Below are 15,320 nucleotides of genomic sequence, written 5' to 3' on the forward strand. Positions count from 1 at the left end.
TAGGGCTTTTACCTAGATTAGATATAATTTTTTGAAACAATTTTTTTTTATCAAAATAGCTATAAACCTTCAATAAATGTATTATTCTGATAAAAAGATATAGATTAATTAATTTAAAAATAATTTTGAAAAGTCAACTTCATTAAATGTGAGAACATTATTCAATTTAAAAATCTATTTAAATAATTAAAATTAGAAGCTAATAGTTTATATAACAAATGAATTTGTCTTATATAAGTAAACAAATGAAATGACTCTTTTTAATTCAATGTTAAATGAATAAAATAAGAGTTCCGAGAAAATATATTACAATATAATAGAAGAGTTTTTTATAGCTCGGTTTTTCTCCTTTCAACAAAAGAATCTATAACTTCATAAACAGGTAATAAGTTGTTAAGTATTTAATATTCGATTTATTAAATAAGTTTTGAATCACAAATTTTAAAAATTAGAATTAGTCAATTTTTGAAATTTTATATCAATTTACTCTTTAGTTTTAGAATTACGTGAATTTATTTTTTTAACTAAATATTTAAATTACAAGTAAATATTGAAACAAAAATATGATAAATAAATTTAACAAAATTTAATTAAAAAAATTAAATCTATACATTTTTAAAATTATAAAATTAAAGAATTAAAAATATATTTAACTCTAAAATTAAATATTATATGGTTCTTAAAAAACATTTAGAAATTGATTTAGAAATTTTACAATAAAAGTAAAAATACCAACATGAAGGGACCTCTTAAATTTAATATTTACACTTTGTTCACTTAAATGGATTATGGAGAAAATGATATATTATTTATAAGAAAATGTTTGATTATAAATGCAAACAAAAATAGTTAAAGCAATAATAACCAGGAGAAAGACAACATGTCTCCCAACACAACAAAAGGTACACAAATAATACAAAACAAATAATTTTTATCCAATAGTCTTTTATTATTTTATTATACAAAACAAATAATTTATTTTTTAGAACTAACCTATATTTTAAAATATTTTGTATAAAACTGTCCTAAATTGATATTTTTTTATTATAACATATTTTACTTTTTATTATTTTCATATATTAATTTAATCAATTTACATATTTTGTTGATTTATAATATAATATAAATATTTTAAAAAAAGGGAGTACATATACATGTGTTTACGCTACTTTCATAAAGTGAAAAAAAGTTGAATCGAAGTCTGTAAGTAGTAAATTGTGTGCCTAAAAATATGTTTATATATTTATTAATTTATCATTTGATCCCTCCAAATATATATATTTATATATATGTGCAGGGAGGAGGTTCCAAAGGCGCAAAACAAAGACAAGTGGCAATGACGGTTGGATTGAAGTATCGGCACGTGCCATTGTTAGTGGGTACCCGACACGTGTGATGTAGCGGAAGCCAAACTCGTCGTGGACCAATAGAGATGCAGTAACTGATCGGATCTCAAGCACCCACCTCCCATCCACGAACCTTATTTCATATCAATCTGGGTGCCACGTGTCGGTTTTTGCGTGATACCTTTTGGCCACATTAATTAATTAAAAACAATATTATTTTTAGAGAGAAGGAAATTGTGGGCAAGTTCAAGTTGGACAGTAAAGAAGGGTCTGGAAAGGAATCCCCCACGCGTGAGGTGAACAGAGCACGAAGCCTTCTTACTTCAATTTCTCTCTGTTTTCTCTCTCTTTTTTCCCAAATTCTGCGATTTCAACCCAATCTTCATCCTCGGGTCAGTTTCAATTGCTTTAGGTTCTTTCGTCATGCTGATTTCTTGTTTCGCTAACTTTTTCCCTCTTTCTTCTTTAGTCTCTGCATGCTGTAGTGTTTTACTTTCATCTATACCGAAACTAACCCTCAAATGGAAAATACCTCCTCAACAGAACTTCTTCGCGCTTCTCTTCTTCTCTTAAAAGGTTTATTTTGTAGTTGTAGGATGTAAACTACACCAAAGTCGTTTTAAAATTCCTTATCAATAATATTATGATAATTATTGTTTTTCAGCAACTAGCAGGTTGTTGTCACCTCCGCATGCCTTCTAGTATATGTGATTTTTATTTTCTAATTTCTTTGATTTTCGTTTTTTATTTTAATTTTGGTATTTTGGCGTTTTTTTAGTATAACTTAGCAATTCGGTACGGGCAATGTTTGTCAATTATGGGAATGGTGAAAATGATATTTCAGTTTTCTGGATCTTCAAATTTTGGGGTGTACTCAATCGTTTTGTGTTTGGTATAGCTGATTTATTCTGGATTTATGGTGTATTTTACTGTCTAAATTCGTAGTAAGTTGCTAAATAAGATGAAGTTGTATGAATTTTAAAGTTAAGAAGAGAACAAGAGTGGCTGATTGATAAGTTGGCATGAGGGCCTAAAGGGAATGAGATTCTGGGATAGCGAAAGTTCAACATAGGAGATGATAATTATACAATAAAGAATATCCTTAGATAATAAGTTCTTTTGTCAAACTGGGCTGGTTAATGTTTTGGCCATCATGATCTACTTTACCATAAAAAAGAAAAAAGAATGTTTGTCAAGCTGTTAAAACTTGAAGCAGGAACCATTTGGATTCCCTTTTATAATTTTGAGCCCTAGTATGTATAGTGTGAGCTGTAATGCCAGTTATGTATTTTTTTAACTAAAATACAATATTAAAAATTTTACATTATTGGAAAATTACTATTATATTCAAAATTTCCAAATTTGGTGTTATCATACTTACAGTAAACAGAGATGAAGGGATTGGTATTGGAAATTTCTAATGGATATAGAGATGAGGGGATATCTGCCTGTGTTGTGGTAGTGGTGATACAAGTGCTAGCTGGCCTTGCTAAGACTCGCAATGCCGTAGCTAGTGTGTTAGCCTAACATTAAGAATTCACTGTTGGCTGCTGTAGCCTGTAGGTATTAATGGTAATTTCTATTCATAATTTTTAAGCTCCATGCATATGCAAGCGCTGATTAGCATTGGTTCTGTTTCAATGATTTTTCAAACTTATGGTTTAAGAAGTCAAGCTATGTTTTCTATTTGGCATATTCTGTAATTGAAAAGCCACCTTTGGACTTTGATGGCAGATATAATTAAAGTAGCATGACATTGGATCAACCAGTTGAATGTATCTTTAATGGTGGATAAAAAGTCTCAGCGGAATATCAAACATCTGCATGTACGAGGTATAGACTATTATAGTTAAATTCAACTCCAGTATTTTAAGTATAATATTCTTGTGCCATACTAAACTGATACAGTGCAATGACTTGTATTAATTTTCTCTGGTTCAAATTCCAATCTTTACATTATGCAGAATATATATTCCCCCCTACTTCCTTTCCTTATAAGACATCAAGGTACCATATGTCTTCTTGAGGTACCTATTGAATATAGTTGTCAATCAAGTTGGTGCAAGGAAACATCTATCCCAAACTTGTTAAGATGGTTAGGATCTGTCTCTAACTCTAAAACAGTGTTTTTTTCTAAATTTCACAGGATTAGATAGAAACTAACTTCACTTCTCTACTAACTAAAATAATTTACAATGTTATTACTGTGTTTCTCTGCTTAAGTTTGTTCATTTCACACTTAAAAATGATGGTTATATGCTGACATGTCTTTACTGAGCACGAGTGCCTTTTTCTGCATTAACTAAAAGGTTACCTCCTTTTTCTTCTACTTATGCCATAGTGATTAAAATAAGTTTCTGTCATTGGTTGCTTAGTCATGTCACATCTTTGGCCATGTTCCCAAGATTTTCATTTCTTTATACATCACCCTAAAGCTATGCACTCAATATTGAACAGTTTGTTGTGAGCTGGAAGAAACATGACTGTACTATAGCTAATACTCAGTGGCAGATGTATGTGATAACTGAAAAATGTGCTTTTGTTAATTGTATAATGTGAACCATTCTGTAATATTATTGATTATATCATTGTTTGGACTTCCTTAGATGTTTTGTTGAAGTAGTATTGCTATTTCTGATTGAATATCACTGTTATATGAAATGAACTTTCTGTCTGTAGCATAATCTTATTAGCAGGCTGTTGTGCAATCCAATCTCAAAACAGCTAGATATGAAGATCTGGCTTGATAATTATTGATAAACTTCTGAAGTACTAGCCTTGAAAAGGTAGATGTTGATTGGTCATTGGTGATGGGGGTAGCTGATGTTACAGTTAATTTGAAGTGCACAGTACTTGTTAATGATAAATTTGAACCCTAAATCTGTACGACATTTCTTCTACTTTTTTCCTAAATCAGCACCATGTGTTTCCTTATTTGAATAGCCCAATATCGAGCTCGAGTTAGGCTTTTGTTGAATTTCAGTTTGAATCTTAGATGACAAGGTTCTTGTTTTGTAAGACGAACATTCTAATAAAAGTTATTCCAGAACTTATCCTTTTTTATGAATAATGAAAAAAGTTATGGGTTGTACTGTTATTTATTGTTTCCTCTTTCCTGCCAATTCTAACAGAATTGTGGGGGTTTTACTTGTATGTGCTTTAACAAATTTATATGTCTCGTGCTTGTTATTTCTCTCTTTATCAGGTTTGATGTCTTATGTTTATCTACTTGTTACAATATGTGATGCGTATTTATTTGAGTATTTCTCCTATATTGTGCCTTTGTTTCACAGCTTGAAGATAACGTGTGGGATGGATTTGGTGAATGTGATGATCATACAGTGCCCCATGCTGGTGACAAGCATAATAAACAGTTAACAGTACAGGGAGATATCTGTAAGGATTCACTTCATAAATTACATGGTATAGGAAGTAGTGATTGCCGTAATAGCTATGGTACTCAGGATAAGGAGGAATTGTACTTAGAGAATATGACTCAGAAAGAGAAAATGCTAGAAAAGGATTCTTGGTCTCATACACCTGAAGCTGTGTTTTCTTCTCGTGTTGGTGACTCAAGTAAAGAAGCCAAAAGGCCAACTTTAGATGACACAGGCATGTCTGATCAGGGCTTCAAGAGCAGCAATTTAGATTCTGGTGGATGTGAGCTCTGTGAAGATGATACTATCTTGGGAGACAAGTGTGTGGTTGAAAATGACAGTGTCTGTCAATATCCAATCAATCACATATCCCAAGCTGACAATGAACTCAGTTTTCTTGATAATGATGGGTGGTTAGATATAGGAAACTTTGAAGATGTTGACAGGATGTTGTAAGAAATTCTCCTATTTGGCAGAAATTTCCTTATCTTTTCCTTTGTTTTCAAATGCTAATCAATTCATTGCAATCATCTTTCAAAATATAAATATCACTTTTTTAAATTTCAGAAGTTGTGATTTAACGTTTGGAGCTGGAAGCCTCAACAATGAAGAGGAGTTCTGCTGGCTCTCATCTTCTCATGGTGCTGAAGGTTCTGATGATGCATTGAAGTCTGACTTTAAGTTTTCATATGCAGAAATGAGTCCATTGAAAAGTTTAACAGATTATAAAATGGATTCTAAGGAAAATTTGGTTGGTATTTCAAAAGATTCCAATGAAAGATCATCTCCTGTTGATGAAAAAAACAGTTCTCAAATGGATGTTATTGACGATAGTGTACCTGTTCCATTATCAATGTTCAGTGAGAATGAGTCTGATATGAAATCTGGTGATATAATTGACTTGCTACCCAAAGAAAAGGTTGGTTACCCATTCATTTTATTTTCATTATATTTTCTCTCTATCTTCTAATATAGGTTCTGAATTCCCAACTTTTTAATTATGGAGCAAAAACACGTTATGCGAATTCTTTTACCTAAATATGGGAAGTGGGGGAGGGGTCGGGATTATTTGAACAATCTCCTGTAGTGGTCTTTTCAAAGGATTGTGACATAGTAAGTTTTGACACATGCCTTTGACCTGGTAAAAATTATTGATGCCATTAAATTAAACTATTGAACATGGTAATACAAGTCTATCATGAGCTTTCGCAGAACTGATTATGTTTGACATTTCAAGGATAATAATGTACCTCTATTTGATATAGATTATGTTTTTTCATGTTACACTACTTTTTATTTTCTGATTAAAAATTGGACTCGAGACCTTTATGTTATACTCAAAAAGTCATCAATTGTTTCATTTCACTTTCAAGGGTAATTTGTTGGATTTACTGGGTTTCATTGTAAGTTGTAATAGTAAACTGAACTATTCCAAATCCATTTTATTAGGGTGAGCCCTTAAACTGAACTAAGTTGACTCCTAACTATTACATCACCTATTTTTTTGTTTTACAGCCGCAGAGGAAGCTGCCAAAGCCATCAGCGAGAAGGCGAAAAAACTGTTACATAGAAAATGGAGGTTCTGTTCATCCTTACGCACCTCCAGAGAATTATGCAGATACAAAGCAACCGTTTGGAACGTCTTCCAGTGGAGTTACATCTCTTGATAGCATCCAGAAACATAAGCTGAACTTAGATTCTGATTCTTTAGGCTGTATACAGGCACAAATTCCTACAAGACTCCCAGACTATAGTCATGCTCGAAATCACAGTTCCTTGTTTCCAACTTTATCTGGATCAAGATCTGAGCATGACGGTCATCTGTCTCCTTCTGTTAAAGAGTCATCATATGCATCAAACATTGAATCTCATGGTCATTCTTTGGACGCTGCTGCCTTGAAAACGTTTGAAAACAGAGAAAAGTTGTACCAATGCTGTGATGGACCTCCGTTAACCAGCAGTTTCAAAAATGATAATACGCCAAATCAAATACCACTTCATAGTCCCGGTTCAGCTCAGCAAATAGGTCACCAGTTTGAAAATGACAATGAAGGTCATAGTGAAGTCCAGGGAGTCAGCCTAGGCTTTTCACCAGAAATAGATTCTTCAGCAGTGCAGGAAAGCTCATCCATGGGCTCTGTTCTGGAGCAAACCTCACTTGAAGCAACTAGCTTTTGCCACCTGCAACAGATCATGGATCAGGTATCTGAATCTTATTCAAGTTTGGTCCTGTTTGTTCTTTATATATTTTTTATCTTGAGAGGAATGAGTATATTATATTTATTTGCTCAACATTGAACTCTAAACATGTATTGAAATGGTTAGCTTTGATTTTGACCACTAATACTTAGTAAGAGAAATAGCATTTAAGTTTATAGTTTATCAGTTGGCAATGTTTTATCAAATTTATCAAAATTACTCAGGGTTTAAGCAGCGGAAAGGAATATCAAATTTATTATTTTTACTGTATTATTCAAGAATTTAAGGCAAAGCCTGAACTGAAGAACTAAAGATTTGTAGTTGTCATAACTATTAGTTTTCAGCAATTTTCCATCTTTGTTTATTGGCAAGTTTTGGTTATGTTCTTTAGTTGGAGTTGCTGTCATGTGACCAACAGCTAGCTCACAGGTTTGAGTTGTGGTGACATCCTCTGGCAAATGCAAGGTAAGGCTGCGGATAATAGATCTTTAAGGGGTCACGGTTGAATCTATATAGCAAGCACTAGGTTGCCTTTTTTTGCCCCTACCTATACAGGGAGTAGGCTTATATAGTGCTTATTTGATTTACTTCGTTGGACCTGAGTCTGCTTTGGATTGGTAACATATTAGCGTATGCTGTGTTTAGTAATTTATTTTAAGTGGTGATGTTGCATATTAAATAAACAAACCTGATGCTACGAAACTAGTAGTTAGCACTTTTCAAGAAAAAAGAAAAAGAAAACTGAAGATTCGAAGTCGTGATGCTAAGTTTACCTGCATGTGACTCGTTACTGGAAATTGTGGCTTCATTGATTGTAATTGTCTATCACATCACACCTAAAATTTGCTTGATGCAGTTGGATATTAAAACCAAACTTTGCATAAGGGACAGTCTATACCGCTTGGCTAAGAGTGCGGAGCAAAGACACAACAATAATGCTAATGGTTGCATTGGAGACAATGAAGCATGCAAAGCAATGATGGTGCAGGATGCAAGCAGGTATCGCTCACTTTCTTCGCTTTAGACTTATATTTTTCTTCACTACAAGGTATGACATGACTTAGAATGTTCGTAGTTTTGTATGCTACGTATCTGGCCTTTGTAATGTTTCCAAAGATGTATTATGGTATTATTTTATTCACGTACTGACGTTATTTATTTTTTGGATCTATCTCAAAATACCATGTTTATGAATTAATGTTTTGGATAACACATAGCTTCATTCAGGTGTACCGGATTAATGGACATGGAAACTAACACAAATCCCATCGATCGGTCTGTAGCACACTTATTGTTTCACAGGCCTTCAGATCCATCAATGTTGCTTCCTAACGAAACTTTACCTTTCAAATCCGGAGCCACAGTATGCTTTCATGAAATTTTGACATTTTAGTAAAAAATTACAGTTTAGTCCTGCTCTCATTTTCTAGTTTAATTGGCAGATACATCATGGATTAGTGGTCAATCTACCAGTAAAGACTGAGAAACAAGTCTGTCAAGAAGATTCTTCAGCCGGATTGGAGAACAAGTTTTCCGGGGGAAACAACACCAAATGAAGGTGAAACCAGCATTGACAGGTTTCGTTGTACAATTTTTACTTTTCCAATCATCGTCGTACATGATGATGTATAATTATTTCGGGCTTACTCGGATCCCTTAGTTAATTTTGTAATTCATTTTTGCATCGAATGCCATAATACTGATGTAAATTTGTGCTAATCGTCGTCATAAGGTAGCATATACGATGATTTAGAGCAGTGCCACGCTCGCAATTATTTTCATCCGAAATGTCACTATCATCGCGCAGCCCACCAACTCATTAGATTAATCTGAAAGTAGTCTCTGTTGAATGTACCGTTTATTTTTCTGGAATGAATCACTTCTTTGACCTTTTTTCAATAAAATTATGAGACGTGAAGTGGACGCGAAGACCTTCAATAGTAACTTGACCTTTTTTGTTTTTGTAAGGTCTACTTATTTAAAGTTCTTGTGCGTTTTTGTATTGTCTATCACCGTTATTTGTTTCCAGATTACCAATTATTGGACCCTCTAGTGGCAACTTTTTATCAGAATTTTACTGGATTTAAATGTCTTCCACCCTTGAAAGTTGGAACCTAATTGGGTTGCAACTCATAAACCAGATCAACCAATTCTAGTACATATATGTACTAATAATTTGACTATGAAAAGGTAATATTATTTTTTTATTTATAATAATATATAGAAGGAATTGGGCATATTTTACTTTAATATATTTAATATTATGTTATTCATTTTTTTTTTCTATTTTCTTGTTCAAATAACTACAAAAACTCTTCTCAATTTTTTCTTATACCTTCCATATTCTCTTTTCTTGCACATCTCATTTTTTTCTGTAACTGTTGTGTTTTATATAAAATCAATATACACAGTAATACGGGAGGTGCTAAAAAGGAATAACAATACGTTTTAAATCAACAAAATAATATGATAAAAATCAGGGATTATTGTGGCTATCTTACCGCCAGTAAATATTAATATTTTAAGTATTTCCTTAGTATTTTATAAATATTAAGAAATATTGAAAAAAAATATTTTGAGTTTTTTAGAAGCAATAATTTATTTTAACTAGAAAGTTGGTATATAACTTTCTTTATACTCGTCTTGTTGTATATCTTTCAGTCACATGTTCATGCAACATGGCATATGATGAAGTATTTCTGTATATTTTATTTCCACAAAAGGTGTTGGGAGAATTTTTGGGATTAGGAAATTGATCATGATAATTTAATAATTTTTTGACAACTGTACCAATCACAGACTACCAATTAGGTTATTGTAAAAAATTATTAAAAAAATTTTTTAAAAAAATTTTCCTTAGGAAATACTAATGTATACTTTGGTCAGGTCTTGTTCCTGGGGATTTAGTTCCTTTTATCACGTGTACACAGATACTTGCCGGGAACTTGGTCTTCACAACAAGCATGACAATGGGGATGGGTGACCAAAAGAAAAGTGTTTTTGTTTGCGTCTCAGTGGAGAAAACAGCAACTTTAGAGTCTGGAAGTGAAAAAACAGAGAAAAACTTCACAGTAGGAACATTTTCCCAATATTTCCATTATTCGGCTCTAGCAGAAAACGCTTTTATACTTACTCATTTTAAGTCTGGCATGAACAAATTCCTTTAACACGTATCAAAGATTATAGGATTCTATTAAACAAATAAAAACCAAATTTTTCTGTAAACCCACTTTTTCCCATGTGATAAAGCACCAACCGAAGAGAAGACGAAAATACATGAGATGAAATCAGACCAAATGAATGCAATTTCTTCTGTAGTAAATCACGAGATAAAAGTGGACTTAAAAGTTTACTATTTAAGAGAAACAAAGATGCATAATAATGTGTAACTTATTAGGATCAATGCACTACCTTGATGTTAAAACAAGATTGAAAGTCAAAGATTACAGGTCTCATAATCTATCTTTCATCTCCAATGATAGAGGTACTGGTTGAAAGAGAATCATCAGTTAGGGACCTATCCCCAGACACATCGTCATCATCTTCTGTGATCACCGGGACCTGTATTTTCTCCACTTCTCTCATCACCTCTCTCATCTCAGGGCGCTTCTCAGGGAACCTCTCAATGCAACGCATTGCAAGCTGCAACAACCTCAGCATCCCAGGAAGTGCACTTTTTTGCCCTGATATTTCTTTGTCAAATATCTCAGCTGTCCATTCTTCCCTCACTGCTCTATGAACCCAACTGCATAGATCCACGCCATTCGTTCCTTGTGGAGCCGAGTTAATAGACACTTTTCCGGTCAGAAGCTCTATCAGAAGTGAACCATAGCTCCACACATCGGCTTGCATTGTCACCTTTCTTGCGTACCCATATTCAGGTGATTTGTAAACAACCATGTGCTGAGCTGCAATAGGTTGTGCTATCAAGGAGGCAAGACCGAAGTCAGAAACAAGAACCGCATCGTTTTCATCGAATAGTACGTTTGAAGACCGCAAGTTGCCGTGTGGGACAACGTTTTGGAACTTGTGGTTGAGGTGCAGGTACACCAATGCTCGAGCCACTCCTCTTGCAACTGACAATCTTGAGTTCCAACTGAACGGTGCCCGGTTTCCGCCTCTATCTGAAATGTCATCGGCACATAAACATACACATAAACATGACTATAATGTACACAATATATGAAACTAAAAAAATGGAGCAAGTTGATGTAAATCACCATGAAGTCGGGAGAAAAGATTTCCATTCCCTGCAAAACTGTAAAGCATGAGCTTCTCATCTCTGGAATGGTAGTAAGCGAGCAAAGGCAACAAATTGGGGTGCTTCATATCAGCAATGGCAGTGACTATCTTCTCAAATTCCTCCTTTGTAAATGGCTTCAAGTTCCTTAGCCTTTTGACGACAATGGTAGATCCACTATTCAGCATAGCCTTATAACTGTTTCCCAAGATCCCATGACCCAGTGGCTCAGCAGAAGCTCTAAGAAGTTCACCCATTTGAAATTTCTGGTTATCGTTAAAGAATATCAGCCCCTTTCTCTCTTCCACTGTCATAATCACTGTCCCCTCTCCTATCTCTATCTTGTTTTCAACACCGATCTCCACGTCATCCTCTTTTTCTATGACTGTGTGAATCTGCCCCTTCACTATTTTATTCAGCCTTGTGTATGTGTTGTAGTAAAGCAGCAAGAGCAGTATGATTGCAAGCAGAAGAACCACATTGATAACGAATGAAATATTCATTAATGAAGGTTTACGAGATGTGAAGGTTGTTGGTATGAAGGTTTTACGGGTGAAAATGGGGTGAACTGGTAGATGAAACCATGTCTCCAATGAATGGAAGTAGGAAGCGTTAAAGTTAAGGACATAAACAACCTAGTTGCAGTGCAGACAATAACAAGGGTATCTACTGATATTCTCCTGAGAATACTAAAATTCTTGTATATCGATGTTATCAGGCAGTGTAGGAATGAAGTTTGTAACCTTGGAGCTGTCAAGTAAATTGGAATGTTGCATGTGAGAATGGCCTTAATAAAAAGCTCCTTCTTCTTGTAACTCTCAATCTCAGGACGGCCATTATTGTCCTCCTTGAAGAAAATTAATGCAAGATTGGATGCTGTTGCCAGTTTAGTTTATGAATTGAACAAAAGTAATACAAAAATTAAACTTTTTTGTTAGTAGGAATGGATAATTGTCTAAATTTTAGAAATAAAATTATTTAAATGAATTGATAGTAAATATATAAATTAAGATAATATTATATTAAAAAGAAAAATTAAAAGTCTACGTTACTATAAATAAAATTAATTTAATAAATAAAAAATTTACTTTATAAATCTATTTAACTCGTCTATTTTATTATTTGTTGAAATTATTGTTCTAATCATCTATTTTATAATTTGTTGGGATTATTGTTTTAATCATCTTATTTTACGATTCGATTTGATAGAAATGAGTTAAATTTAAAATTTACTTTTAAAATACCAATCAATTTATTTATTTTTAAATAAAAACTGTAATATTTCTATGACAAACGGATAAAATATTTAAATAGTAATATAATTATTAATAATGAAATTATGTGGTACCAAGACAAATGCTTTGGTTAAGAAGTTGTACCATATTTTAGTACGGACTTTTTTATAAAAAATCTTGGAAAATTAAAGAAGAAAAAATTAAATAAACTTCCGTATGAGTTAAAATTAAAATATGGAAAACTTAAAAGTAAAATTAGAAATAATTATATGTATAAATTAGTTATATATAAGTTATTTTTAATTTATGAAGAAAATTTTTTTCTTTTTTTTTTCAAAAAGTCTTGTTCAATTGTATTACAAGTTTTTTATTTGGATGATCTTGTGATCCATATTTAAAACTTTTTTGTTCTTTTTAATTTAACACATGGATCAGAAATATATATACTAAAAAATCCAACCTAAATAAATAAATTTTATTTATATATTTAAAATAAATAATATCTAATTTAAATTTTAACTTTTAAAGTAAACATTTATGACGCCTAATGTGTAAATTTTAGAAAATCTTAACAGTAAATGAAATCTTGCAAAAAGAAAAAGAAAATCATTATCAGCTTGCCAAGTGTGGACTCTAATTAAGGAGAGAAGATGAGAAAGAAAAAAGCTAAATAGAATAAATATCATATAAATTATTATATATAAGTATTGTTTCAAAGAAAAAAGTGAGTGAAACATCATTAAATAGTTATTATTTTTATTTTGGTTTAGAATTTTTGAAGTAGTTGTCCCGTAAACATCACCCTATTATTAATTAATTACAAATTGTGAAAAAGATTAGATCAAATTAAAAATGGCTCATCCATTCACGATTTGTCCCTTTTAATTAATTAATTTCTGAAAACTATGGTTTGGTTTCTTCCACTGTCCATTGGGGAGAAATAGCTTGGCTGGACCAACCACTTCTCAAATGAAATAATCTTTTTTAGTAGTTAAAATTAATTTATAAATAAATTAAAAATATAATTTATAAATTATAAGAGAGGATTTTTATAATTTAACTTATGTATCAAATGCTTTTATATAAGAATACCAATTTCATTTTCTTATAAATTTTCCTTTTCCTGCTGCTTCTTCAACGTAATTTCTAGAATAAAATAACATAAAAAAGTTAACTTCTTTAAAACATAAAAATAAAATTTAAGAGAAATTTGTATTGATTTGAATACATTTTGTGATGACTTTTAATAAAATTTTCTTTTAATCCGTGTTTTTTATCCAAAAAACTTAAATATGAAAAAGAATATAGTTGTAATAAAGTACTTATTTGAGAGAAACTACATAAATTTCTTAAAAGAAAAATGCTGTTTGAACCAGTCAAATACGTGTCAAAGACGATTGTTAAAATAAATTTGATTCAATTAATAATTGGAAAATACTACAAAAATAATTTAGATTAAATAAAATAGTTTATAACTTATATTATATCAAATCATTTTTTTTTTCAATCTAGTAGTACCTAAATCAACTCACACATGAATTACCTATTTTATAAAATAATAATTACATTTAAAAATATAAAATAGTATTATTATTTGTGTATAAATTTATATTTGTAAAAAAAGTGATTGAAAGATAAAATATTAGATATAAAATGTGTGTAAAAATTTGTTGCACTACACGTAATTAAAACTAGGCTTTGTTAGAAATGGAAATAAGTGATTTGCATAAAAGCTTATGGTTTGAACTGCATTTATCATTTCCTTCATCACCATCACTCATGTTTTACTGTTTTTCTTCTGCTTGCTTTAATATCTCTACCGCTCATTCTCAAACAGACCAAAACCTTCTTCTTCAATAAGTATTTAATTTCAGAAAGCTAATATCTTTCATTTTTCCAATCACTATATCTCATTATATATACATCTTTCTATGTATCTTTTAATATTTATTTATAAATTAGTATTTACTTTTTTAAAAATAATTATCTGTCACTGAAAACACATTTGTATTATTATATAAATTATTTACTATTACTCTAAAATAAAATCTAATATTAAGATAATATTTAGTATAAAAGATATATCAGATACATTTTTTAACTTACAAAGGCTAATAAAATGACATAGTGTATGAAGTCTGATCAAATGTTTAGTTGAATTATTTCAAGGAGTGAAGAAAATAAAACGGAAAAAATTAAAACGACTTTATTTGTAAGTTAAAGTAATTTCTATATAGGTAAGTTTGGACACATTTTTCATAAATACCTCTAGAACAAAAAAAAATAAAAAAAATGAAGCAATTACTTTATAAAACAAAACTCTTTTTTTTTTCTTTTTTTTTTCTTTTTGGGAAAGTGATATTTATCTAAACATTATAATCATTGATCCTAAATTAATTATGCAAAAACTTTTCCATATGCTAGACCCACGGAATTAATTATTTTCACTTTTATGCCGGAAAAAAAATTAAGAAGGCTTATGGTCCAAAAATGTTATATTTAAGAGAGTAAAGCTAGAATTAATTAAATAAAGATATATAAATTGAACATGAAGCATTTTAAAGTATAATCAAACTTTGAAAACATCCTGTTTAAAAAAATTTATACTTCAAATAGTCTTGTTTAGAAATAATTCACCTCTGTTTTTCAGTTCATTGACGTATAAATTTAATTCAGGTATTCCGTCAACCTGATACAGGTGTTCTCAATTAATGTTCTAAAAACACCAATTACTATATTAAAAGAGCTTTTTATTAATTATATGTTATGCAAATTAAAAAATTAAAAGGAACATATTTTTAATATTTGAATACAAATTACATATAATTGTTTAATACAATAGGGTTTACCTATTCTAAAAGATGCAAGTATGAGACTTGTTCAATTTGTAGTACAGTAGAGGATGGTACGTAATTAATATATG

General features: G+C 31.1%; 2 protein-coding genes across 5 annotated transcripts; one reads left to right on the plus strand and one right to left on the minus strand.

Moving 5' to 3' along the window:
• Nucleotides 1-1,569: 1,569 nt before the first annotated feature.
• LOC108343053 (protein LNK1) lies at nt 1,570-8,703 on the plus strand. 4 transcript variants are annotated; one of them, XM_017581090.2, is made up of 9 exons: nt 1,574-1,738; nt 1,816-1,922; nt 3,081-3,179; nt 4,640-5,175; nt 5,291-5,642; nt 6,239-6,925; nt 7,779-7,921; nt 8,150-8,285; nt 8,365-8,703. In XM_017581090.2, exons 3-9 carry the CDS (start codon nt 3,171-3,173, stop codon nt 8,476-8,478), a joined length of 1,977 nt encoding a protein of 658 aa, XP_017436579.1. In that variant the 5' UTR covers nt 1,574-1,738; nt 1,816-1,922; nt 3,081-3,170; the 3' UTR covers nt 8,479-8,703. The 4 variants fall into 4 exon arrangements, 3 of the variants coding, with proteins under 3 accessions (XP_052734915.1, XP_017436579.1, XP_017436578.1); XR_008249855.1 differs by lacking the exon at nt 1,816-1,922 and having other exon boundaries at nt 1,571-1,738; nt 8,140-8,285; nt 8,365-8,506; XM_017581089.2 differs by lacking the exon at nt 1,816-1,922.
• Nucleotides 8,704-10,239: 1,536 nt separating this feature from the next.
• Nucleotides 10,240-11,895, minus strand: LOC108341722 (probable inactive receptor kinase At2g26730). Its single transcript, XM_017579367.2, has 2 exons — nt 11,143-11,895; nt 10,240-11,046 (listed from the first exon to the last, which is right to left on the minus strand). Exons 1-2 carry the CDS (start codon nt 11,663-11,665, stop codon nt 10,382-10,384), a joined length of 1,188 nt encoding a protein of 395 aa, XP_017434856.1. The 5' UTR covers nt 11,666-11,895; the 3' UTR covers nt 10,240-10,381.
• Nucleotides 11,896-15,320: the final 3,425 nt, after the last annotated feature.

The sequence above is a fragment of the Vigna angularis genome, chromosome 6 (assembly GCF_016808095.1).
Source record: "Vigna angularis cultivar LongXiaoDou No.4 chromosome 6, ASM1680809v1, whole genome shotgun sequence".
NCBI classification, from domain to species: Eukaryota; Viridiplantae; Streptophyta; class Magnoliopsida; order Fabales; family Fabaceae; genus Vigna; species Vigna angularis.

Bases quoted from the DNA above. Each gene is read 5' to 3' on its own strand.
- LOC108341722 (XM_017579367.2), bottom strand. From the start codon at position 11,665: ATGAATATTTCATTCGTTATCAATGTGGTTCTTCTGCTTGCAATCATA. The intron at 11,047-11,142 runs GTGATTTACATC...ATGACATTTCAG, and splicing joins TCTTTTCTCCCGACTTCATG to ATAGAGGCGGAAACCGGGCA.
- LOC108343053 (XM_017581090.2), top strand. The intron at 6,926-7,778 runs GTATCTGAATCT...TGCTTGATGCAG, and splicing joins TGCAACAGATCATGGATCAG to TTGGATATTAAAACCAAACT. The intron at 7,922-8,149 runs GTATCGCTCACT...AGCTTCATTCAG, and splicing joins ATGGTGCAGGATGCAAGCAG to GTGTACCGGATTAATGGACA.